At 32.5% G+C, this 26,849-nt stretch overlaps 4 protein-coding genes across 12 annotated transcripts; 1 reads left to right on the forward strand and 3 right to left on the reverse strand.

Annotated features, from left to right (window-relative positions):
- Positions 1 to 22: 22 nt before the first annotated feature.
- On the forward strand, positions 23 to 1,236 carry LOC120774247 (TIP41-like protein). The gene is made up of 4 exons (XM_040103712.1): positions 23 to 180; positions 237 to 794; positions 849 to 1,010; positions 1,073 to 1,236. The coding sequence occupies exons 1-4, from the start codon at positions 172 to 174 to the stop codon at positions 1,160 to 1,162; spliced, it is 819 nt and encodes a 272-aa protein (XP_039959646.1). The 5' UTR covers positions 23 to 171; the 3' UTR covers positions 1,163 to 1,236.
- Positions 1,227 to 2,978, reverse strand: LOC120774246 (annexin B10-like). Its single transcript, XM_040103711.1, has 4 exons — positions 2,639 to 2,978; positions 1,851 to 2,559; positions 1,557 to 1,738; positions 1,227 to 1,492 (listed from the first exon to the last, which is right to left on the reverse strand). The coding sequence occupies exons 1-4, from the start codon at positions 2,648 to 2,650 to the stop codon at positions 1,436 to 1,438; spliced, it is 960 nt and encodes a 319-aa protein (XP_039959645.1). The 5' UTR covers positions 2,651 to 2,978; the 3' UTR covers positions 1,227 to 1,435.
- Positions 2,979 to 3,630: 652 nt separating this feature from the next.
- On the reverse strand, positions 3,631 to 8,279 carry LOC120775157 (annexin B10). Of its 2 annotated transcripts, none has more exons than XM_040105196.1 (4): positions 8,127 to 8,279; positions 7,300 to 8,008; positions 6,691 to 6,876; positions 3,631 to 3,877 (listed from the first exon to the last, which is right to left on the reverse strand). In XM_040105196.1, the coding sequence occupies exons 1-4, from the start codon at positions 8,136 to 8,138 to the stop codon at positions 3,861 to 3,863; spliced, it is 924 nt and encodes a 307-aa protein (XP_039961130.1). In that variant the 5' UTR covers positions 8,139 to 8,279; the 3' UTR covers positions 3,631 to 3,860. The 2 variants fall into 2 exon arrangements, with proteins under 2 accessions (XP_039961130.1, XP_039961129.1); XM_040105195.1 differs by having other exon boundaries at positions 3,643 to 3,877; positions 6,695 to 6,876.
- Positions 8,280 to 13,848: 5,569 nt separating this feature from the next.
- LOC120773831 (cytoplasmic dynein 1 intermediate chain) lies at positions 13,849 to 26,330 on the reverse strand. Of its 8 annotated transcripts, none has more exons than XM_040102948.1 (11): positions 26,280 to 26,330; positions 25,663 to 25,882; positions 25,448 to 25,594; positions 25,250 to 25,377; positions 24,392 to 24,424; positions 24,009 to 24,029; positions 22,769 to 22,816; positions 16,842 to 16,994; positions 16,012 to 16,776; positions 14,903 to 15,063; positions 13,849 to 14,839 (listed from the first exon to the last, which is right to left on the reverse strand). In XM_040102948.1, exons 2-11 carry the CDS (start codon positions 25,815 to 25,817, stop codon positions 14,486 to 14,488), a joined length of 1,965 nt encoding a protein of 654 aa, XP_039958882.1. In that variant the 5' UTR covers positions 25,818 to 25,882; positions 26,280 to 26,330; the 3' UTR covers positions 13,849 to 14,485. The 8 variants fall into 8 exon arrangements, with proteins under 8 accessions (XP_039958882.1, XP_039958886.1, XP_039958880.1 ...); XM_040102952.1 differs by having other exon boundaries at positions 16,842 to 16,997; XM_040102946.1 differs by having other exon boundaries at positions 24,392 to 24,454.
- Between the last annotated feature and the right edge of the window lie 519 nt (positions 26,331 to 26,849).

Genomic DNA, 26,849 nt, shown 5'->3' on the forward strand with positions numbered 1-26,849 from the left:
CCGACTGCAAGCGAATGTCAACGCAAAATAAAATAGCATAAAAACAAAATTTGTAAATTACATATATGAACTGCCTTTCTTTGGCGAAAATATAATTCATGTGCAGAAATAACAAATTATAAACCACAAAAACGCATAAATTGTATAAAGTATCCGTATTAAATTATAAGTATGATGGAGGTAAGTGCCTAAGCAGAAGTGGACCATATACTGTTACTAATATTTTGTGCCCATAGGACGAATTGGTACCCCGCTTACCAGTTGACAGCGAGACAATTGACTTTCAGAATTGGCACATAAGCTACCTCAAATCACATATACTTAAAAGTATCTGCAAAAAGGGTCAAGATGACAATTGCACACAACATGAAGATGACTGCTGTGAGTTATGTACTTATCGCTATGCACTTGAACTGCCACACCTGCCCGATATGGTGTTCCACAAAAATAAGTTGTCACTAAAACACAAAGATGGCGCACTTTTAGAATTCCTTCCGATGGACTCATTACGCTTGGTTGAAAATGGAAAACAGCCACTGCAAGTTGCCTGTGCTCAAGAATGGAAGGAGAGCAGACCTGATTGTCATATGGAAGAAAAATTCAAACCATTTGATTGGACTTTTACTACCGACTACCAAGGTACCTTAAATGAGAAATTTCGTGTAGAAAATTCCGATATGTCATTGAATAAATTCAAACTGATGCAACGTGAGAAAATACTCTTTTATCATGATCTCACCTTGTTCGAAGACGAATTGCATGACAATGGGATTTCGTCATGTTCAGTGAAAATTGTAAGTTGTTAGTTTGGTTTGGAAGGCAACTAAATTAATTCATATTTTTTTCAGCGCGTTATGCCGTCGGGTTTCTTCATATTACTTAGACATTTCCTACGCGTCGATAATGTGTTGCTCAAAATGCACGATACGCGATTTCATTACGAGATCGAAAATAATTATATATTTAAGGAGTATACGAAGCGTGAAGCTACATACAGTGAGCTGAAAAATGTTAGCGCTTAAAGAAATGTATATAAAATATGTCTACAAATACTAATTATATTGTTTTTCAGGTACCACCGCCATTTTTCACCGTACCCAATGAAATTGAGAACTACCTACCGATTAAGGAAAAGAAAGCTTATAAATTGTATTTCAAGTAAAGAGTTTAAAAATTAACAATAATATGATAAGCAATTTTCAAAATAAAGATACAAAACCACCCAGTTTAAAAGTAGCTCCATTTTTTATTCAATTAATATTTGAGACTCAAAATCAAATTTAACAAAATTTCACATTGATACATGTTAAAAAACTTCAGATTACTTCAGTAAAAGCTGATATTTTGCTTGGAAACGGAAATGAGATGTGTTCATTTTTGAAAAGTAATTGAAACCCATTCAGTGATATCAATATCAATGTAAGGTTATCGACTTCTAAGCTCCGCCAAGGAGTGCCGTCAAGGCTTTTTTGTAGTCTCCAGACGTCTCCGACTGAAAAGAGTTTGATTCGATTAAAGAAGTTTCATCATCGTTTGCACCGCTTTTGTTTACTTACCACAACAGCACTGTACAATGTACGATTATAAATGCGTTCGAATTCATCTTTGATATTCGCCAAATCGATTTCGGAACGACTCACAATTATTCGAATTAGAGTGTCATCATTTGTTCCCATGCCTTTCATGGCATTGTAAAGTCGATTGGCGAAAAAGGCAGCTTGTGACTGAACGCATTCAACTGCATAAAATAAGTGCATTCAAATGTATATTGTTATAATGATTTATAACATAATTAAAAAAATACGTAAATGAGTCATATGTTTAGATTATTTGCGAAATTTCACACTTACCAATCGCCATCATTGCATCATGTAACGCACCACTCATCTCATGCTTTATTGCTTGCTCAATAGTCTGTCCGGAGAGCTCTTTGTATTCATCGAAGATGAGCCGCAATTGTGCGAAACTGCTGTGCGACATAATACGATTGAAGACGGCTTCATCTGTGCCCAACATGGCTTCCCCAGCCGCATATAAGGCCTCGGCATCTTCGTGCGCTTTAATCGCGTCAACAGTGCCTGCGGGATCGCGTACTCCTGTGACAATGAGTGTCAGCAAACGACGGAAAAAACCAGAGGTTTCACTACACATCTGTTCCGCCAGCGGGCGATCATATATTGCTTCATAAGCAGCAACAATTTCATGCATTTCTTCATTCGTTTTGGTACATAGTATTTCGACGAGTGTCTCCTCATCGGTGCCCATGCCAGCCATAGCATTATGCAACTGCTTACATAAATATTCAACTGGTGGTGTCATTAAAGCCAAAATAACATCTTCAAATTTTCCACCCAATTCACTTTTCAAATCCTTGATTAAGTCACGGCCTAACTCTGTTTCGAATTGTGCCTTGATTTGTTGCCTCTGGGCATTTGTACGAGCGGTAAGAATGTTGATGATTTCGTCCTCGTCCGTACCGAAACCTTTCATTGCGGCGCGTAACGCCTGTGCATCTGCTGAGGCGTCAAAAGGGGCTGCGGGAACAACTGTGGGCGTTGGCTAATTGAAGCAATAATAATTACATGTAATGTACATGCCTTGTTATTCCATTCATCACATTCTAAGTTTATTTACTTACTGTATAATCCATTTTAATACTTTTAATTGCTTTGATTAGCTCAAATTATTGCAATTTTATAACGATTAAAATATTCTGACGTTTCAGTAAAATATGTATTTATGTATGTACATAAAATGCTTCTTTCATTTCTTGTTTACTTCTGAAAATTCATTAGCAGACTAAAAACCAGCTACTTTCATCTAACTACTCGCACGGTGAATGGAAGCTCCCGCGTATTAAAAATATTGTGTGACGACTACACTCGTATATGTATGTGTAGCAATTAAATGCATATGTATTGTTGTTAAAGTGCATTGCGTATGAAATGATAATCGACTCTTTGAGCTTTTTATTTTTTCTCTTTTCTGTGAGGGAATTCAAATACACCAGACAACAAATTTCCAAATAAATATTTTAAGATAATAAATCATTGATTTTTACCGAAAATCTCGGTCGGGGTGTGAGATATATAATTGAAATTCAGACAGAATCCCTTCCTGTTAATAGTATGTCTGTGTCTCAAAAATGGGTTGAATTGATTCAATATTTCCTTTAGCCCCCATATACCCGATATAAAGAAATTCGAACATCCGGCTGACTTTATACCGCATATATCGGCCAATTACTGAGATATCTCAATGAAAATGACAGAACATGTTTTTCTGGTACACTGTTACACTTTGTGCCTAAAACAGTTAAAATTGGTCGAAAACTTGACCTAGCCCCATATAACAAACATTTAACATCCGGTTGACTTTACTCCATATGATTGGTTATGGTCGAATATGTCGGTCTGTGTATGAGTTATATGAGCTGGAATTCCAGTATTCTCGTTGATGCTTTGCACCTCAAGGTATTTCTCTGGCTTTGGTTCTTGCAAGTTGCGAGAGTGTAAAATGTTCGGTTACACGCTCTTAGCTTTTACTTAATTGTTTTAATAACCATTTTGGCAACACCTGAAGGTATTTCCTATATATATACATATATAAATATTATATTTAAATTATATATTAAATTTTAAATATTTGTCTATTTGCTTGAAACTTGTTTCATTTCAAGCGCTAAAATTTCTTTATTGCGCTAAAGACAACATAAAATTATTCTACGTTAAAATCTTTGATGTTTCTAATGTCAACTAATTATGTTGTTAAATATTTCAAATATATATTCTGGGTTGATTTAGAAGAGTATTTTTGCAGCTTATGCTCCACCCAACAGCGCAGCCAATGCATTTTTGTAGTCACCTGATGTTTCCGCCTAATAAAGAAATAAATTTTTAATGGTAAATATTTCGAAATAGTATGTAATACATAAATATGTGCACATTCAAAACATATTTTCACAAAAACATTTAATGATTTTGTTAAACAATGCGAAAAAAGATATTCGTATAGATATGAATGTTAGCAATATTTTATAAATATTTGGTGCATTCAAGAGTTAAGCATTGCATTTATAACTGTATATTTTTATTGCCTTAATTATTTTTGAATTTTTGTATTGAAAACGATTATTTGGTATAGAAAAATCTAAATGAGGTAAAAATATATTATTTCCTTGAATATAGTTTAGTTACAATGGTTTTTGTTAATTCACATATGTAGAAAATAAAGTCAATATTCAGTTAATTAATAATTTGTGCAATTCGAATACTTACTTCCTACATGACGGTACATTCATCAAACAACACAACAATAAAAATATGAAAAAAACGAAAGGGAAGGAAACATATTTATGTATTTTTGTTACTAAAACTAATTATGCTTAAAAGGCAGACCATTACACGTATCTAGTTTCGGATGAGTGCTACTCTAAGCTACTAATATCTCAATGCAACAACGACTCTATCCTCTTTTCGGACTAAACTTATTGTTTTTTTCATTGATTGTGTAAACTTTGAAACAAAAAGCTTTTAGGCTATTCCCCTTAAAGCTTCTAGGCCATCCTTTCATAGAAATCCTTTTATAGAGTATACTACAAGAAATGAGAAGCAAATTTTGGTGTATGTAAACGAGATAAGCTGCGCAGGCATGTAATAATAATTAGGAAGAACTTAGGTGAATAGAATTCATCCTTTAAACACTTACCATTTCAGTATTTAATTAATGACTTTTCTTCAACAATAATCTTCAAATATACATAAGTGTTATTAAAATCGAGCCATTATCATAGAAACATTTTTTTTGTTTTTGGTAATACGATATACATAGGTTAGGTTAGGTTAATTTTGTAGGCCAATAAGCCACGCATAGACCAGTTTGACCCTTTGCGATACCAGACTGAGTTCACTTGCTAAGTCTAATACTATACACAAATGTACTATATTTTTTATGATTTTTGTATGTGCATATTTGCTTAATCTCAAAACTACTTCAAAGCAATTAAAATTTTTTCCTTTAAAAACCATAACTTCATTTTTTTTTATCAAAAAAAGACATTGTATTTCACACAAAAGAGTTAAATGGACAATTAAATCAAATTAAGCTCTCAATCAGCTGTTTAGATCATTTAAAATTGTTAGCCGCATTTTAGTAATTTCAACAGTTCTATTTTTCTATTTGTTGAGTTTGCTAAGCCAAATACAAAAGCACAGATCATGAGCATGTCTTCCGCAGAAGCTTGAAAGATTTACCTTGCAATTTGGGAAAGAGTCGCAGAAAGTTTCGAGCACAAAAAAGCCATAGAATTTTTGCTTACATGTGGTAAAGGAAACTCGTATAATTCGTAATTCAACAAATCAGATGCATAAGTTTTGATTTAGAGCCACTTAACGAATATTAGTGATTATTAAAATCTGGTTTGCTTTAAATGCGTTTATTGCAATGGCGGACCTGTCTTCTTCCTTTCCTTCGTTTGTTAAGGCTGGCAAACCTTTGCACACTCGCTTTCGAAGGAGGCTCGCAGCCATACACTACACTCGTACACTTGAACACTTGGCAAATAAACAAATGCTTAACACTGCATTCATATCGATTTCACTTATTTGCGCACATATAATTTCTATATTTATGTTGAAAACCATTATTTTTTACTATTTTCCTCAATATTTACGATTTTTTTTTTCAATTGCAACACAAGCACTGCGAAAGTATATTCGGAACTGATTAAATGGCGCCGGAAACACAGGGTTGCACTTTTTCATGTAAGTGGATGTTGTGGGGTGCATTGTCATTATCGAAAACTTATGATATTAAAAATTATTCAATTATTAATTCTAATATTGAATTAAAAATATTATTATTATATATTATACTTACTAAGGTTAAGAGTAATTTCATTGTTTATAAAAAAATATTATTTAAAAATTATTTATTAAGATTTTTACGCAAAAAATGTAACCCTGCGCCTTTAAAAGTTCCGGCGCTAAAAGTTTGGCGTTGGTCAGTTTCGAACATTTACTCGCGTCGCGTTTGTTGCAATTCGCTAAATTTGTGAATATTGTGTAAAATACATGTTGGTGAAAAATTATATATTTTTGAAAAATTTTCGATTAGTGTTACTGCCAATATGCCGTTAAGTGAAAAATAAGTCGCGGCAGTAGTTTTCAATTGTAAATGAATGAGTGAAGTGTGTGCGTGTAGAAAGAAGAGTGTGCCATCGTGATTTCTTTGAGAAAAATATGAATTGGCTTCGTTTATGCTGAGAAAGAAATGGCAAAGGAAAGTCAAAAGTCAAAATGAGGTTTGTTATTTATAAAGAAATAATTATTATGTAGAATAATATGAATATATCCTCCCAAGGTTGAACTTCAAAAGGAACTTCCCGGTGAGAATATACTCTATAAGTGAATGGCGAAGAGGTTTAGTAGGGGAAGACAATATTACCTATCTATACCGACAGGTATAGTTGTAGGTACAGGGATATACTAAGAGAAGTTTGATAATTCTCTATATAACTCAGCTAGCATCTTCCCAGCGGAAATACTGGGTGTAGAAAAACTCAAAATTTAAGGGTAATTTTTTCTACCTACAAATTTTACACGCATCCACTTTGTGATCTAAAGCTTCTGAATCTATATATTCTGAAACTAGATAAGTATAATGGTGTCGTAATCGATTTGTTCAGTTCACTTACCACAATAGCACTGTATAAGGTACGATCGTAAATGCGTTCGAATTCATCTTTAATAGTACCCAAATCGATTTCCGAACGACTCACAATTAAACGTATGAGCGCAGCATCATTTGTACCGGCTCCATCCATTGCCTTGTAGAGGCGATTGGCGAAAAAGGCGGCCGGTGACTGAACACATTCGACTGCATAAGCAAAAATTTAATAAAATTAAACCGGAAGTCAAGAAAATAAGAGATGCATACATATATGTATATCCCACATATATGTATAAATATGCATGTAAATACAATAGGGCGGTGCATAGTCACGTTATTTAAAAACATTTTCCGACAGTTTGTAATATCACTATAAAGATTGACGTTTTAGACTCGTTTGAGTCTTCATAGAATATTTCGAATACTTACTCTTATCGGAAATGATTGACCACTGCCAATTGTAACCGGCACTCATATTCAATCTCTTGCCTTTCATAACATTAACATATTTATACTTCTTTATTTAAAGACCACCCTACTATACGTACATACAAACTGCATATACATACATAGTTAGCAATAAAGTTGTGAATAATTAATAAAATATGCAAGCAAAATGCTTCCACTTACCAATAGCAATCATTGCATCATGCAACGCGCCATCCATCTCATGCTTGATCGCTTGCTCAATAGTCTGTCCGGATAATTCTTTGTATTGATCGAAGATGAGCCGCAACTGCGCGAAACTGCTGTGCGACATAATGCGATTGAATACTTCTTCGTCTGTGCCGAGCTTGGCTTCACCAGCCGCATATAAAGCTTCAGCATCTTCGTGCGCTTTTCCCGCATCAACAGTACCAATGGGATCGCGTACGCCCGTTACAATTAAGGTCAACAGACGACGAAAATGTCCCGAAGTTTCACTACACATTTGCTCTGCCAGCGGCCGGTCATATTTTGCCTCATAAGCTCCGACTATTTCCTGCATTTCCTCATTCGTTTTGGTACATAGTATTTCGACGAGTGTCTCCTCATCGGTGCCCATGCCGGCCATAGCTTCGTGCAACTGCTTGCATAAATACTCTACGGGCGGTGTCATTAGAGCCACAATCACATCTTCAAATTTACCGCCCAATTCGCTCTTCAAGTCATCGACTAAGTCACGCCCGAATTCCGTTTCGAATTGCGCCTTAATTTGTTGGCGTTGTGCATTGGAGCGCGCAGTGAGCAAGTTGATGATTTCCTCCTCGTCCGTGCCGAAACCTTTCATGGCGGCGCGTAGTGCCTGTGCATCCGCGGAGGCGTCAAATGGGGCGGCGGGCACTACAGTGGGAGTTGGCTAACGAAGGCGTTGAAATATTTGATGACGCATCGCAAGGAATGTGAACGAATAGATTTGGGTATAAAATCAATATGCTAAACGAATGGTGTCTACAAATATTTTCATATTTACTCACTTTGTAATCCATTTTATTACTGGGATGGTTTCAAAATTGCTCTAATTTATATTAAACTTGAATAATATGTGGTTTAGATAGAATTATACGTTCTTTAAGCTCAAGTCACTTGTTTACTTCTCAAAAGCCATTAAACGACTGAATACCAGCTACACTCATTTAACTGGTCTTACGTTGAATGGAAGCTCGCGCTCAGTGACATATGCACGTATGCATGTATGTTTGTATGAACTTTACAGTATATACATATATATTTATATATATATATATATATATATATTTGTTAGGAATGCAAAAATTACACTCGCCTCAAAGATAGTCGACTCATCGCGCTTGTTTTGTCTTTGGCGCCCAATAAAGTATGTTTGTACTAAAGTTTTTGTAATAATTTGGGTTGAGCGCCTATATCATAGACATACATATGTATATACTATATGTATGTATGTACATTTTCTATATTTAATCGCCGCTGGCACGCAACGTAGAATACCAATGACTTTAAGTTAGATAATATTGTGATTTCAAATCGTATAACTGTAAATGGACAAAGCTTTCTATGTCCAAAATACACTCGAAGCTGGACCTCAACTTCTATTGTTTTATTTTCGTGTCTGGTTGTTATATACGGTCCACTATCAAGCCTGAGAATGATATTCGCACGTAATGTAGGAATCTCTCTAGCAAACCATTATTCCATAATTTTGACGTTTTGAATCCAATGAATCGAATTAATACTTCGTAAAAAACTTTTAGATTTCTTCAAAAAGAAATCAGAGTCAATGCACAGAAATTTAGTAATTTTACGACGAACGTACAAATTAATTCAATTGTACTAAAAAAGTAATTCTGACAAAAAAGTACCCGGAAATTGTAAATAAAATGCTAAATATTTAATTATTCTTCAATATGTATTTGGTCGAATTCAAAGTAATTCCCAACAGAAGTAATACACTTATGTCAACGATTTTTCGTTTTTTGGGATGGCTTTTAGCTCCTTCAGCGAATTTTTGTTTTATCTCTTCGATTGACTGAAAATGGTTTCCACGGAGCGACAATTTGGGGACCAAGAAAAAATCACACGGAGCCAAATCTGGTGAATACGGTGATTGATCGATAGTATTCATTGCGTTTTTGGCTTTCAATTCGGTCACAATCGTGGCTCGATGCGATGGTGAATTGAATTGTACTTCCACGATTCCGGTCATTTTCGATGGACGTTCTCACCCAAACGCCTTAATACGTCCAAATAAAACTTCTTATTGACTGTCTGTCCCTCCGGAACAAATTTATGAAACTAGGAATATCGAAACAAACACTGAGTATCACCTTGATTTTTGTGCGGCTTTAGCCTGGTATTTTTGGTTCCGACTTATTTTTTCCCTCCGTTCCGATGATTGTTGACTTGTTTGCATGCCAAACTCATAAATCCATGTCTTCATGAATATGGGATCGGAATTCGCACGATCAAAGAGACCTCCTTATCTCCCTCCGCTCCGATGATTGTTGACTTGTTTGCATGTCAAACACATAAATCCATGCCTTCATGAATATGGGATCTTAATTCGCACGATCAAAGTGACCCTCTTTATCGGGACGAGTCGAGCAAGAACGCGTTCCACCCCCAAAATATGCACCAAAATCATTGCAACGGACTCGCCAGAAATGCGAGGTCTCTTGAGATCTCTTTAACACTTGCTTGACGATTTCCAAGCACCATATCGTTCACTTTTTTAACATTTTCATCAGTTGAAGAGGGAAAAGCTCGTCCAGAATGAGGCATGTCTTCAACGATCTCTCGACCGTCTTTGAAGGCTAAACCACTAAAATTTTAATCACAGTAAAACTGAATCACCGCAAGGCTTTTCCAACATTCGTAAAGAATCCACACACGAAATTTGTTTGAAATACAAAATTTTAGACAAATTCTTTATTTGATATTTTTATCCATTGTAGAAATAACAACGCACTACTGAGGTGTACCGACTTAAACAGCTTCTATAAAGAAACTGTTTGCCGGATCGCGCTCATATTTGACAATAGTAATTAAAGATAGTCCTTCCAACTTAGCAAAATACATTTTTTTGAAATATCATTTACCCGGGGAATTTAATTACAATTTCCGGATGCTTTTTCTTTTCTTTTAAGATTTCTGTCATCTGGATGGCTCCAGTAGCCATCCGTAAAACAAAATTCTATAATAATGTCCAATACAAATTTACCGGTAACTATAATACAGTAGCACTCCGCAACAGAAGTTAAAGTCAGAGAGTAGACTGTGGTCTTAAATGTAAGAATCTTTAAAATATAGTTGGATCGAGATTTGATGGCCTGAGCTGTGGACTCGAACGTGAGAAGTGTGAGATTTACGAGGTGGAGTGCTATCGTAAGCTGTATGATGAATATAATACCATAAAAATTTACAGTGTTATAATTGTGCAAATTCTCACTGTAAGAATAGATAGATTTGCATATAAAATGATATTTCTTTCACACGTTTTTCTTTTTTCGCACGGATATTTTGTTAAATTGTTTCCACTAAGTGTAGTTGCCGCCCATACATTAGATGTTCGTATTAGACTTGAGACCTGCAAGACTCGTCTCCAGCCAATGAGAGGTGACGCTCGAAAAAGTACAAGTATAAGTACATAGGTAAGGTTTATTAAATAAATGACGTTTCGTTCAGCTACAAATATTTGTGCCAAAATTCCCACAGCTGAACCGATGGTTCTTCGCTTTGAAATTAATATTGAGCAGAGCCAGTTCTCTTTTTGATAGAAATTCCTTTGCTTTCGCCAGATTTTCTAAATTTTTTTTGTTATCTTCTTATAGACATCTAGAAAACTATAAGTAACATAAATAATGACCCTTGTAGAGGAGTTTAAGATCAATATTCTCTAAGTAAGTAAACAGTTATTTGGCAAAAGTGATAGAGATCATAGCACTGCCGTCAATTCAATTTTTGCGAATGAGACAGTAGAGGTTTGGGCATCGATGTCAAGAAAATTTGTATACTGTATAAGATTAAATACCTACTATGAATATTTATAACCTCAAATTAGAATTATTTCCCTTTTTATACACTGGACAAGATACTATATATTGAGTTTGCCACGATGTTTGGAACACCCAAAAGGAAACGTATAATAAATAAAACACTCAAATTTGGTCAAAATGGGTTATGTTTTTTTGTTATGTAGATAATTTTTTGCCATTTATGATTTGAACTCGGCCAAATGGCTACCGTGGCTCAACTTGCATATCTTCACCCATTTACGCCAATTTTCACAGGAGGTGCTTTAGTGCGCTGAATCTTGTCTTCAAAGTAATCGAGCTTTGCTGGTCGATTGATGTAAACCATTGATTAAACATACCCCACGAGAAAATAATCTAGAAGCGTTAAATTTCATGATCTTGGGGCCCATTTGACTTGGCTATTTCTCAAAATTAATGAGTCGCCAAACTTTGCACCTAATGACTCCATGTTTAAACGAGAAACATTAGGTGGAGCATTTTTGTGGATATGCGGATTTGACTCACCCAAGCAGAAATTTTTTTGACGAAGCCCTTAAGCCAGAAATGGTCCTCATCTGAAAAAATGATTTTTCGATGAAAAACAAGTAAGGAAGGGCTAAGTTCGGGTGTCACCGAACTTTTTATACTCTCGCATGATAAAGTGATAATCGAGATTTCATTATACGTCATTTACATATTTTTCAAATACCGTATTTTTGTAAAGTTTTATTCCGCTATCACCATTGGTTCCTAATGTTTATACTCGTATTATACAGAGAAGGCATCAGATGGAATTCAAAATAGCGTTATATTGGAAGAAGGCGTGGTTGTGAACCGATTTCACCCATATTTCGTACATGTCATCAGGGTGTTAAGAAAATATTATATACCGAATTTCATTGAAATCGGTGGAGTAGTTCCTGAGATATGGTTTTTGGTCCATAAGTGGGCGAGGCCACGCCCATTTTCAATTTTTAAAAAAGGCCTGGGTGCAGCTTCCTTCTGCAGTTTCTTCAGTAAAATTTAGTGTTTCTGACGTTTTTTGTTAGTCGGTTAACGCACTTTTCGTGATTTTCAACATAACCTTTGTATGGGAGGTGGGCGCGGTTATTATCCGATTTCTTCCATTTTTGAACTGTATATGGAAATGCCTGAAGAAAACGACTCTGTAGAGATTGGTTGACATAGCTATAGTAGTTTTCGAGATACGTACAAAAAACTTAGTAGGGGGCGGGGCCACGCCCACTTTTCCAAAAAAATTACGTCCAAATATGCCCCTCCCTAATGCGATCCCTTGTGCCAAATTTCACTTTAATATCTTTATTTATGGCTTAGTTATGACACTTTATAGGTTTTCGGTTTCCGCCATTTTGTGGGCGTGGCAGTTGGCCTATTTTGCCCATCTTCGAACTTAACCTTCTTATGGAGCCAAGGAATACGTGTACCAAGTTTCATCATGATATCTCAATTTTTACCCAAGTTACAGCTTGCACGGACGGACAGACGGACGGACGGACAGACAGACATCCGGATTTCGACTCTACTCGTCACCCTGATCACTTTGATCACAACCCTATATCTGACTCTTTTAGTTTTAGGACTTACAAACAACCGTTATGTGAACAAAACTATAATACTCTCCTTAGCAACATTGTTGCGAGAGTATAAAAACGGTAACCGAAAAGCGTGAATTTGCGTAATAATCTTGGACAATTTCCAAGCGTAGTACCAAAGTGAAATGTAACATGATGAAATAGTAAAGCCATTGACAAACATGGCCGTCAAAATTAGGTTCTTGTTGCTGTAACGATTATCTAGTGCCTGTTAGGGTGGTAAGTTTCAGATAAGATGTCTTCAAGATCATCCAACGGTAGGCCCAGGAAACGTGCTGTTTTGACGGGGTCGGACCATTGGCAGAGGGGTGGCAGATGTATATGCTGGTATAACTTCCACGACAACCGGTTCTACGTTACCGGAACTTACCCGGATTTTTTCGGACAAGGGCTGTTTTTTCGGAGATCTAACCCCGTTCAGTTTTTTGGGATCGGTGAGTTTTAGTTTAAGTCAGAATTACGTCATCCCTATTGGTAAATGTTTTATATTAAGGCGAAGTTTATCTTTTAGGGATTTCAGACTTTGATATATCCGAATGAAATTTGAATATACTTGCGTTCTGAAATTTAATTTATTATTGGTCGGATTGTACAACTATATCACATATCTCTTATTCAAGTGATTATTCAGATTTCTTATTTTCTGGTATCGTGTCTTTAATTAAAAAGCGAAGAGCATATACATAATTTTGCAGAACTGTCCTCTAATATATAATTACCCATGACAGTGAAAATTAATAAAATCGAACAACTTTAACTTCATATCCCCCATACAACGAATTTTGCTATATATTTTTGTTAAAAGTATCGCTAGTCTCCGAACATTTTTTCAGAACAGACTACTATAGTATATATGTAGCTGCCCCTCCAACTGATCAATCAAACTCAAGATAAATATATTTTATAACTTTTCAAGCTATAAAAATGCACGTGAAAAGGTGCAGCCGAAGTAAAGTTTTTTCTTGGTTTTTCCTTCATTCGAAACTTCATTATTTATAACTCCTGTGAGGAGATTCCGACGCCAAACGACGTAATGAAACAATTTTTTCCAAGTATTCGCAACAACAACCAATAGGAAGAAAGTAAAAATAACGGTATTAATTTTCGGCATAAATTTTGTTGATTTATATTTATATATATCGTTTCTCAATAAATCTTTATACTTTAAATATACGTAAATATTCATATTAGTTTTACTTTAGTATTTATTTGCGCTCACTTCAAGCTGCCTATAAAACGCTCTCTCTTTCCTGCTTTAGCATCAGTATTGTTTTGAAAATGAAGAAATTTCAAATAAATAAATACATATAAAACGCTGAATAAAATTTAGAAAATATTTAAAAGTGGATAATACTACTAAAGCACAATTTTATTGAAAAAATAAGAAAATTAAATTAATTAATACTTAGTACTCAAGCACTTATTACTTAAAAACAAGCGCGAGCATTTTACAATTAAATAAAGCATTAAATGTTTTTAATTATTATTTTTTGTTGTAAAAATCTTTTAACTTAGTGTTGTATATAGATACAGAGGAATAGATACAAATTATATGTGCATAATTCATTAAATGAATTTTTCAAGACCTTTCCTTTGACAACACAGCTAATATTTCTGTTGCTTCACATACATATTAAGTCGCCATAGTAGTAGGGTATCAATTAAGTCTTTTTTAATCAATATATTTAGCATAATTCCACGCAATTGTGAATGCATTTTTTGTTTTGTTTTGATTTAAACATCATCGCTTTGATTCATTTTGAGCTCATTGAGTGTCGCATTGAAACGCGACCATTCATCACGTGACGGCTGCGCCAAATGATCAGTGACATCGTAAACGTACAGTTTGCCTGTATCATCGCCGATGGTCACATGCAGCCCAGACGGTGTCCACGATACACGATTAAGCGCTGGCGCACCACCAACCATAACAGATGCTGTGGGTACTTCAGTATCTTGATTTAGATTCCATAAATCAAGACGACCGCTACCATCGACAGCAGCAAACAGTGCCGGATGAATGGGCGACCATGCGACATCCATGACATAGTCTGAATTATCCTCAAATGAGTATAAGGGTTTAGTGTCCTGAAAAGTCAAGAGAGTTCACGCTATTATTTTTATTAAGAAAGTGATAATATTGTAACGGACCTTCATAGACCAGAGTTTAATAGTCCAATCGATGGAGGAAGTTAGGAAGAGATGTCCAAAATCAGGCGACGATTGGTTGTAGTGCGTGGAGATTCCTGTTACCGGTCCCAAGTGTTTTTCGAAGACTTCATTTACGCCAGTGCGCGAACCATGGCGACAAGCTGTTGGGGAAGAAGGAGAATAATAAAATTTAAATTATAAATAAAAATATAGGTAAATAAAGTATCATTCGGATCATTTCTGTGAATATTGACTGACACGGCGGTAGCATTATCAAAAATTAATTGGGAAAACGTTTCATGCCATTAGGGAACGCGCAACCAGAATCAACCCCATTTTACACCCAGGTTTCATAACCGGACGAGTACTGATACCTATAAAGTATTCCTTAAAATTTTCGAAATACATATTTTCTCTTGTGACAACAACAGCTAGTTGGGGATTTTTATGCTACAACAACCAAAACGTGAATTAGAATGGATTTACAGGCGAGCGACAAGCTCATTATCGGCAAATTTTGTTGTTGTTGTTGTAGGGACAGAATTCAGCCAAGTTGACAGTCCTTGACCGAATAAATAATCAGTGTCCGTTCCGGTTACCCGACTGACGTGGGAACGGTTCGGCAAAATCTCTTTTGGTGTGGCTCATGGCGATCACTTGGATGAACGAGACAATTCGAACAATTTTCTACATTCCCTTCAATATCATTCATGCAACGAAACAACTTCAGGAATGTTTTCTACCCCTACAATAACAATAATAACAGCAGGAGGGAGGGGCACGGTGTCTTCATATGTGGTCCGATTCGTCGAAATTTCTTGATACGGTAACCAGCGGTTAGATCAAGGACAATACAATCCGGGCCCATAGTTCGCAGAGGGGCCCGGTGCTTTCCAACAATTTTTCCCTGGACCCTTTTTTTTCGTAATCCCTACAACTAAAAATATTCAAAAATTTTCTGAGAGAAGCAAGCTTTTATAAATTACATTTGTCAGCCATTTTTCAGAGACCTACAACATGGGGAATTTTTTATTCAGTTAAGGACAAACATCTCAAATTCTTAAAATCTCTAAGATTTGGGGCAATATTAAAAATACCATCTTTCTCACCTGAATACACATAACCATCCTCACTGCCCATCACTAAATTGTTAATCTCATTCGCCGGGAATGCCATACATGTGACTGCAATCGATTTCGATGGACGTTGCTGTTGCAACTCCAAAGTGTCCTGTGGATGCGATAACATATCCAAACTCCAAGAGCACAGCTTGCCATCCGAAGAGATAGAGATGACATTGTGAGCATTTTGTGTGCCAACCACTTGCAGACAATAGACTGGATGTGTATGTGCAGCGGCGCTTAATGGCGTTCGTTGCATTGGTGTGCGTTTTTGCACACGATTATCCCAAAGCACAATCTGACCCGAGTAAGTGCCGCCCAATATTAAATTAGGATTAAACTTAGCAAAACATGTTGACATCACAGCGCTTTGACAGTGGAAAATATCTTCAGGTGTATGCTTCTTGTACTTCGTATTCCAAACCATAACAACACCGTCCGGTTCGTTGGGGCTCTCCTCGTTATTGTGATACGAGGCGGCTACCAATTCAGGGAAATGTGTTGACCAATCCATGCAGGTGATGCAACGATTCTTCGACCAACGTTCATCGTAGAAGACCCGATTCAGCGACAATCGTGCGTGTGTTTTCTCATCGTTCGTATCTTCATTGTCGCCGGCGCCAATGTAATCCGTGTAAATGTCAACACTCTCGGAGAGTGCGCGCTCAACGATGCGTCCGGCGCGTAGCATGAAATGTTGAAACTCATCGGTAAGTATGATCATCTGCTTCTGCTCCTCCGAAAGTTCCTTAACTGTAAAGCATATATATAAACGGAATAAATTTATATTGTGTATGTGTATGTGTGTTTTTACTCACTCTCCTTTTTCTCCTCCTGTTCCTTCTTCTGCTCCAGCGGTGTTATGGCCGGTGCTACATCCTTCACCGTTGGCAGACCGTGCGTCAAGTAGCCGGGTGGCAACTTCGAAGTGAAACCATGCTCCAGATGTGGCAGAGAACTCTCTTCGTCATCTCCTTGGGCATCAAATGCAAGCACTGTTTAATGTACAAAACTAACACAGCTAGAGGAACATGACAATCGACAGAACAGGAACAATTCTACTTTCTTGCTTATTTGTAGCACAATTCATAATTGGCTTTGTTTCGTTTTCATTTCTTTTAGACGCGCCTTATTTGTTATATGCAAAAAGATTTAGTGTATTTGAGTTTTCTTATATTCAAATTGATAATATTGTATGTATACAATTGGCTTTTCTGCACAGCATGAATTTTAGGATTTTTCAATTTGCAAGTAATTTTGGCTGACTTTGCTTGAATGTGTGTGGAAAATAGCAATTTGGTGCGTATTGTGAGTTTGTGTTATGGACATACATATTACATAAGTGGAGTATTTACATTTATTCTTTAATTTTATTTTGGGAGTAATACCGACACGTTGCTTTATTTGGAGTACTGACTTAACCCCAACATATTTCTTTTAAACTATAAAGAGCCTAGAGTTTGATGAACGGATGCCATAATGAAGAACGCAAAGTTGAAAAAAATTTATATATTTTGAAATTATAGCATTAAAAGTGATTACTTCTAAAAAGGAGATCATAAAAAATAGAATAAAAAAATTTTGCATTTAAAATATCAAGTAAAAAGTCGAGCAGTAACAAATTGTATGCCTCGCCGGCGTTAAGAAGTTGTTTATGAATATATATTAGATTATTTTTATAATCTCCATTATTCATTTTTGAATACTTTTAAGACTTGTGCGATGCTGCAATTCTTTTTTCATCTTTTATATACCCAAAGTATGATTTATGGCTTTTAACGGTATGCTTAAACTATTCAAAATTATTTAACTGGAGGTGATATGAGAGAAGATATTTTATGGTTTATAAAAAATTAAATTAATTTTAGAAAAATATAACGAATTAAAAAATACTTCATTGACCTTTAAAATTTTTTCGATCAATGGCTTTCAGTAGAAGTTGTCGAAACAGATCATCAGAGTGAATGTGGATTTGTGAATTTATGATGTTTCTGGCGGAAAAAGCAAAAAAGAAAGTTCTATGCGAAAGCTGATAATTATGCCAATTTGTTTGATTTAATTTTATGCAATATTTTTATAACAATTTTTTAACTGATAAAATCAGCTATTGTATACAGTGAGTAAAAAAAATGGGAAAATACATGTTAGGTTATGTACGGTAGGTAAATATCAAACGTGTGATTAATACTAATGAGCAACGGTAGAGTGATTAGAGACTATAAAAAAAAATAATTTTCTACAACGCGTGGATTCAGAACCTACACCTAGTCTACACGGTCCCAAACAACTACCACCTAAAGAAAACTAGTAGCAGAGTTGCTAGGTGTCAGGTGGCAGGGACTGGAATTCAATTATATGCTTCAAACTCTCAAAAATGAGATTTTTTAAAATAGGAAGCAAACCCATTATTATTTGTTAAGAATATGTAACGTTCGCTTTTTTCTATAAAACGAGTTCAAAAAGAACATAAAAAATTATTAAAATTACATCTTTATTCGAAATATGATAGTTTAAAAGTTGACAATACTTTCTTATTTAATTTAAAAGAACATAACCTCAAAATCATTTGTCCAAAATCAAATAAATTAAAAAATATTGACGAAAATAAATTTACCATAGAGGTAATTTGAAAAAAGTTGTTTAAAAGAGTAATATTGGGTTGAGTTTTCTTTTTTGATGATAGAAAATTATTAAATTCATTAATATTTTAATGAAAGTATATTACTTTCATTCGAAATAATAATATTTCAGCGAAAATTTATTACTTTCATTCGAATTAATAGATTTGGGACAAAACTATTTAATTTTTTAATATTGTTATCACTATTTGATTATAACGTTATACTTGTTTGTTCGATTCGTCACTTTCTAAATTTATATACTATATGATTGTATATATCACAAAAAAAACCCGCGAACATTAGTTCATATACTTTAAGTCAACTGACAAAAATGATTAAATTTTCCTTAACTTTAAAATGTTTTGTAAAATCTGAAGCAATTTTTGCATTTTTGTAATCACACTTCCTTTTGTGGGCATAAATATGATGATTGTTGATGGCGGGGGAACGGCTCAGCGTGCAAGGTGAGTGAAAAATATAAACACAAAAAATATATAAAGCTTGTTAAAGGTTATACATATGTATGTTATAAGTGAGGTCAATGAATGGTAAACGTCACAGAACAAAAAAAAAATACACTTTCATCTATAGCAAATGTAACATTAATTTCAATTATAATATAATATTTTGCTCTTTGAAAATTATATAAAAAATAATTATTTCTGTATTTTTTTTTCATTTTTGTTTTTTCTATAATTAAAAAAAAATATTTTTAAAAATTAATTTTAGTTTTTGAATTAAAAAAATCTTCAATAAAAAATTCTTCTATGAAAATTATATAAAAAATAGTTATTTTCCCACAACTTTTTATTCTCATTATACTTGGGTTTTCTTAAAAAAAAAAAATTTTGAATTAATGTTAATTTTTGAATTAAAAAAAAAAATTTCTTCCATGAAGAAAAAGTTCTTCTATGAAAATTAAATAAAAAATAATTATTTTTCCCACATATTTTAATTATAGTATAATGGAATAAAAAAAATACTCAATATAAAAAAAATTTTCCAATTTCTTAGTTTTTTTTTCGTCCACTTTTTCATGGAGCTAAAACTTTTTTTACTCTGAAGATACTATTAAAACACATCTTTTTTGAAATAATTAAATTTAGTAAAAACTGTGATTTTTTTCAAATTATTGTGTTATTTTATAACAAGTGTTAGGTGTTACCACTGTGTGCTGGGGTGTAAGTTGTAGTAAGTCTGCGCAAAAATGCTTTGAGATTAGATACACTGTACAGAATATTATTATGATTTTGTTGTTGTAAATTTTATATAACAATTTTTACTTAATACATACACAAAAATATATTTAAAATTAACGTATGTTTATACTTCTAACTTTTGCTGTGAAAATGTAAAGAAAAAACTCTGCACAGCAAAACTTTGCTGCTTGTATGTATGTGTGTGTGTTTGTTGCTAAAAATAATGTACACAAGAGCCAATTAAACATATGTAATTGTAATAGCGTGTATCAATTAAAGAAATATTTTTTCATAATAATATTTAAAATATAATTATTTTTCTTATCATATTCACGTTTCTCCACCCAATTTATATTTCAAATATCTGTATAAACCTAAAAAAAAGATTTTTTGCTTTTAAATATATGTAATATGTATACATGGTGTATATATTCAAAAAATGCAGTGCATTACCTAAAATGGGACATTTAAAGTGGAAGAGAGACCAAATAAAGCGTCTGATGAAGGACAATATACATATAGTATGTATATTTGTTGTTTTTTGGATTTCAGTTTGCTTTACAACATTTGAGGCAAGTGGATGTGAAAAGCACGATGAGTGGCCAAAGATAGAGATTGTGGTTACTTATTTAATTATGTCTGTTAAAAGCGTGAGCGTGATTGCGTTTGTATAGACAAAGCACCAGATGAAAGCAGTTTTTTTTTAATTATAAAATAATTTATTTTAAGTTTATTTTTTTGTGGATTTTTTTTGTTATAAATATCTGGACGAAACTGCCTAAATTTCCAAGGTTCTTTAGCAGAACTATTTTTTAAAACTATTCTAATTTTTAACTTAAAAAAATTTATAAAAAGAGAAATATTTTTCTGTAGATACTTAGATCTGTGCACCAAAAAAAATTTCAAAAATATTTTCAGAAAAAATGTGTGTAAAAAAGAAACTCAAAAATATTTTCGTAAAAATTGAAAAAAATGTGCATTAAATATTGACGTTAAAATCCACATAATTTGCGAAATTATTCTGAGAAATATGAAAAATAATGGAATAAAAAAGTAAAAGAGATAACGAGAAATTTTTTCATATTAAGACAGCAATTTGCTTGCTGAAATATACTTCCACTAAAGAACTATGCTTGCGGAATGCAAAAAACAAAAGACTTAATAACCGAACCTGATTGATTTTAGTGATTAAAAATAATAATTTATAAATTAATTAATTAATTAAAAAAAATATTGTATTAATTATATTTTTATTAACGAAAATTTAATTATATTTTTTATAATTAAAACTATAATTAAACTTTTTGTATTAATTTATTTAAAAAAAAATTTACTTTATTTATGAATTATGCTTGCGGAATGCAAAAAACAAAAGACTTAATAACCGAACCTGATTGATTTTATTGATTATATAGTTTATAAACAGTTTAATTAATTTAAAAAATGATATTTTTTATTATATTAATTATATTTTTTTTAACAAAATAGTTATTTGTATATATTTTTTCAATTAATAAAAAAATATACATAACTGTGTTTTTTTGTATTTAATATATGTATGTAATTAAAATTTTTTGAATTAATAATTTTAATTAATTAAAAATAAAAAAATATTTTTTTCTTTTCATTATTTCAAAAAAATTTTTTTTAATTAATGATTTAATTCTTTTAAATATAGTATTAAGAAACAATTAAAATTAATACGAAAACAATATTTTAAAATAAAAAATATTATAAATTTTTTTAAATAAAAATATAATTTTTTATACATAGTATTAAAAAATTAAAATGAATACGAAATAAAATTCTTTAACTTTGTGTTGTTATAATAGTTTCTATAAGAAAATATTCGATTTTTCCAAATTTATTACGTAAAAAATTTCTCTCGATTTTGTTCGTTTTAAAGCATGTCTTTATTTTATAAAAAAAAAATAATAATAATAAAATATTTTATAGCAATTTTTATGAAAAAATTTTATAAAAAAATATATTAATTTATAAAAACAATACTTTCTTTTTTATTAAGTCTTTATATTTTCTTTGAACAAGAAAAAAATAATACTTTATAAAAAAACTGATATTTTCTTTAAAAATGTTTATTAACAATTAAAACCAAAAAACTATAGGTATATCAATATTAGTTAAGAATCTCATTCTATAAATTTTAAGCTCGCGTTAATTTTTTCCTCTATATATTAATTTTTTTACACAAAACTATGCATGCATTCGCGTTATATAACAATTTAGTAAGCTCACAAGTTCTCAAAAATATTTTAAAATTTTTGTTTGACCACAAAAGAATTTAATAATTATTTATTTTTATGTAGACCTAGTCCACAATAGATCCTAGGTCGCGATGCAATCCTCATTTACATATCTTCTCTAGAACTTTATATTAAATTTTCAATTACTTTGTTAGGTATATTCGTATAAGTATTAATGTTAAAATGTGAGTGTATAGTGACTGCATGAACAATATACATATTAATAACAAAGAGTATTTTCGGCGTTAATGATTCATTTACAGGATGTAGTTGGTGGTTTGGGACAAAACGGGGGAGGAGCGAGACGTAAAAGGAATTTTAGTTTGCACATTTACACATAATCTTTTCTCAGAAGCAGTTAAGTTGTGTTAATTGCGTTTTCAATTATATAATCTTGCTTCAATTGGCCATACAGCAGCTGCCTAAAGCCAACACTTAAATCATATAAAACAAAACTTATTACTAATTTAAAAAACGGACTCATTTAATTTTTGCCATTTGAATGCAGAGTTTGTATTATGCTCAAACTGTACTTTGCTTTAATTTGCTTCATTAAGTTTTTAAATTGCATTTTAGTTTTTCGTAGAGAATTTGTCACGTTCCTATTTTGCTTCATGTCGATCCGCTACTGTTATAAAATATTGGAGCAGATGTTACCTACCTGTGAATTCATCCTCCCACTCTAAACCCGGATTTAGATTGTATTCGTCTTGAAAAATATACAGAATAAAGATGATTGAAGTAAATTTTTGATATTTTTCGCTAGATTTTTTTTTTGTTTAAAGTTTTTGTTTTTTAGGTAAAAAAAAAATCATTATGTCGGGATGCAAATTAAGTAAATTATGAAATCCCCAAAATCTTAGGAGACACAACTGATACAGTATTTTAATTATGAAAAATATTTATTTAAATATTATTTATATACTTATGTATAAAGGCATAAAACACTGAATTAGATTGTTTGAAGCAAACAGAACGTGTTGATCGTCCGCTAACTAAAAAAAAATCATAACTAACTTTTACAGTTTTAGAGCGTTGTAATTATTTAACTCATACGCTATATATAAATATATTTACGATATTAGCATGCAAGAGAGTTTCTGTTTTTAAATATATCATTATGTACACTTGTGATTTAATGCACACAAAAACAATGAGTAATCAACGCCCTTCCAGCAAATGTTAACAATTTTGTTTATAATGAACATATTTGTATGACTAGGTTTATTCGAGGGGAGCATCTAATAATATAAATGAATTAAAACTAGGCTTGACGCACAATTGTATGCCAAAATAATATTACAATTTCTATACCAATAGTATTATTGTATATGTAAAAATTACTTTTAAAACTTAATGCATTCATTTTTCGTTTACTAAAACTGAAAAGTTTCTTACAAAATTCAATTCAATATTTACTAAGCTACTTTTTTTCAAACTTATAAACAACGAATATTTTGTCGATTTACCAAATCGAAATCATAAAATGGGTGGAGAAAACAAAGTATAATGTGAATCGATTATACAGCGAAAACTTAAAAATACGTACGTTTTAATGGGTTAAGATGACCCACGTGAACTATCAATTTTTGCACAAAAAAGAGTAAAAAAAAAACGAAACAAAAAATATTTAGCTACAACTACAGCTTAATTATTCACTTGAAAGGGTTAAAAATCGTTTATATGAAAGAAAGTATATAACTGCATAAAAGTCATAAAAGTTTATAATTATAGATAAATATATACCGGAGTAAAATACAAAATTTTAATCATGACTATACACGCGCAGAGACACATTCAGAGTTCGTGCACACTTGTAGATATATATACATGATATATGCAATAAATATTTTTTTGTAAAAGTGAATTAAATTAGTAGAAAGCAAGTAAACAAAACTCACCGTAATAATCCGTAGCATGAGCTAGAATCGAAATGAATAAAAAATAAGAAACGACACATTATTAGATAAGTGTTTTCAAAATGCGACAGATTTTATGTAATTAAAGAAAAAAGTTATAAATAAAGAACATAAAGCAGTAGAAATCATGTAGTAGAATGGCAAAGTATATTGACATAACAACTAAACAAGAAGGTTAAAGAAAAACTTGTAAATACAAAAAAGTGCTAAATGGCTGGGCAAGTGCACATAATTTGTAGTGAATAGCCAAATGCGTGTGACAAATAAAGTTACAAAGCAATTTCGAAAATGTATTCTGGTTTTAAAAAATAATTTGATTTTTTTCTTTTCAATTTGGAGTTTGCTGAAATAATAAATACCAGTACCTTTGCGTGGTCTCCACCAATCCTCCATGTATCCTGATAGAGGTGAGGAGTGGCAAGAAAGAACTGTATTTGTTATTTTATTTCATTATGATTTTCTGTTTAAGTTCTGCATACAAGTAATTTGTAGGGTTAACTCAATGTTTACGGGTTATATAGCCGAATGGAAATGCATGTGATTATGTATTGAGTATATAGCACTGCAATACGTGATAATTGAAGCGCATATTGTGCTCGCTACTTATGCTTAATAATGAGTTTCATAACAAATTACATGCGTAGAAAGTATACATATATTATTACTTGAGTATGCAAGACATGCACTCATAAACATTTACAACTAGCATATATGTATGAATATGTAATATATTTGTGTAAATTATGTAAGATAGTTTAAATATATATTTTTGATAGCGCATGTAGTTCGAATTACGTTAGCAAAATAGGATGTGGTTCATGAATAACAAGGCATTATAGATATGGAAAGGATAAATTTAAGGTTATAATCATATTTTAGAGGTTGCTATGGCAAAATAATAACTTTTTAAATATTATGAAACTTGGAATATTAATAAAACTCTTATGATACTTTCGCTTCCACCAAAATACATATGTGTTATACCACCATAAAAGGCCTTTAGAGAACTTTAAGGCATTCAACATTTTTGAGCAGTCACGAATGAACACTACTGAGTTTAAGCTTTACATAATGTATGGTAGTTAGGATTACAAATTTTTATAAAAATTTGCATATTTTATACCAAAAGTTTAAGCAATATATAAAAAATATCAACTTTCGCATAAATAGTAACATTAAACAACAAAAGGAAACAATAGCAATTAGATATTTGCAGTACCCACCATCACGTTCGTGTCCACCGGTGCTAGTGGTTTGGGTTTGCTTTGAGTAAACCAATGTTTCTTTAGGTGGAATGTTGGTGGCCTGCACGTTGTAAACACTCAAATTCAAAGGCTGCTTTTTGCCACCGCTGCATTACAAAAATTATTGTATTATAAACAATATTGTCAATTATTATCAATTTATGTAAAAGTACTAACCCAACACCATTCATATTTGCTTGTAGACTTGCGTCCGGCGTTTGAGTGTTGGAGTTGTCCGATGTTAGAGAGTTAACGGATGACAAAGATGACAATACCTCCGATACGGGCGCAACTCCCAGTGAGGATAGCATTTCATCCAAATCTCTAAAAAAAAAATAAATACAAATTTGAATTTTTATAACAAAAAAATATATTTTATGCGTTAAACTTACTTTCGTTGATCCTTGTCAATGCCGACACCACCACCTATGCGTCCAGCCGCTTCTTCCATATCCTTCATTTCTTTTTCACGCCTACGACGGTCCTTCTCCTCACGGAGGGCGGCCAATTTGGCCTTTTTACGTTCCAGCTCAGCTTTGCGATCCATGCTGCCAGTGGTTGCTTCTAGTGTTTGAGTTTAACTCCAATTTGTGTATGTTTTTTCGTTTTTGACTAAATAATTTTAGACAGAATATCGTTAGCAAGGAGTACATACATTTACGGAAATAAGCGGTTGTAGAGAATGACAATAAGTTACTGGTTTGATGATGTCATTTGAAATGCAAATTATTTTCTCCATATTAGACTAATAGACAAAATGTATTCACTTTACCCAAACCTTAGTTAGGCGAACGGTAGTTATAAATTATTTTACACGTAAACAAAAGGAATGATTTCTAAATTAAAACATCTATGTTTAATACGTATTTTCACTTCGGACAAGGTTAGATAAACCACCGAATTTACACGAGCCGTAGAAAATCAATATTAATTTTATTTTTCTCTTGGCAAATTCTGATTTCTAAGCTATTCACAATTAAGCATTTGAATTATTCCAACAACTAAATACCTTTTTTTAAAACACTTGCTATGAATTTTTATATATATTTTAGTAATTTATGTGCTTAAATTAATATTTTCCACTAAAATATTTTTCTGATTTTCTCCGTCTGAAAATTACTCACTTTAGCGGTGTTGCCAGCGTTGAAATAAAATGTTAGAAGTAGAAAGTGCAAAATAACTCAGTGTTTAGAAGCGTCCAACCAAATATGACTACATCCAACTGCTAATTCCAGTTTTAAAAGTACTTATACTATTATAAACAACAAATCAATAACTGTTTAAATATTACTATATAATTTCAGTTGAAACAGCGAATAGTTCTGTAGTTTACAGGTAACCGTAATTGTTAGTACCAGCTATCAAATATTATAGACTAATAATATTTATGAACCGTGAAAATGGTTCGATAGTAATAACTTTTCTATTTAACATAAACTTAGCTGCAAATAAATAATTAGGCTTTTTACAAGTCTCATAAAGTTATAAGTTATAACGATTCGAAAACAAAGCATTGAGAATTGTAAATGTGTATATGTACTCATTTTTGCATGAAATCCAACAACAATTTTTTTAAACA

Source organism: Bactrocera tryoni, chromosome 4 (assembly GCF_016617805.1).
Source record: "Bactrocera tryoni isolate S06 chromosome 4, CSIRO_BtryS06_freeze2, whole genome shotgun sequence".
Classification (NCBI taxonomy): Eukaryota; Metazoa; Arthropoda; class Insecta; order Diptera; family Tephritidae; genus Bactrocera; species Bactrocera tryoni.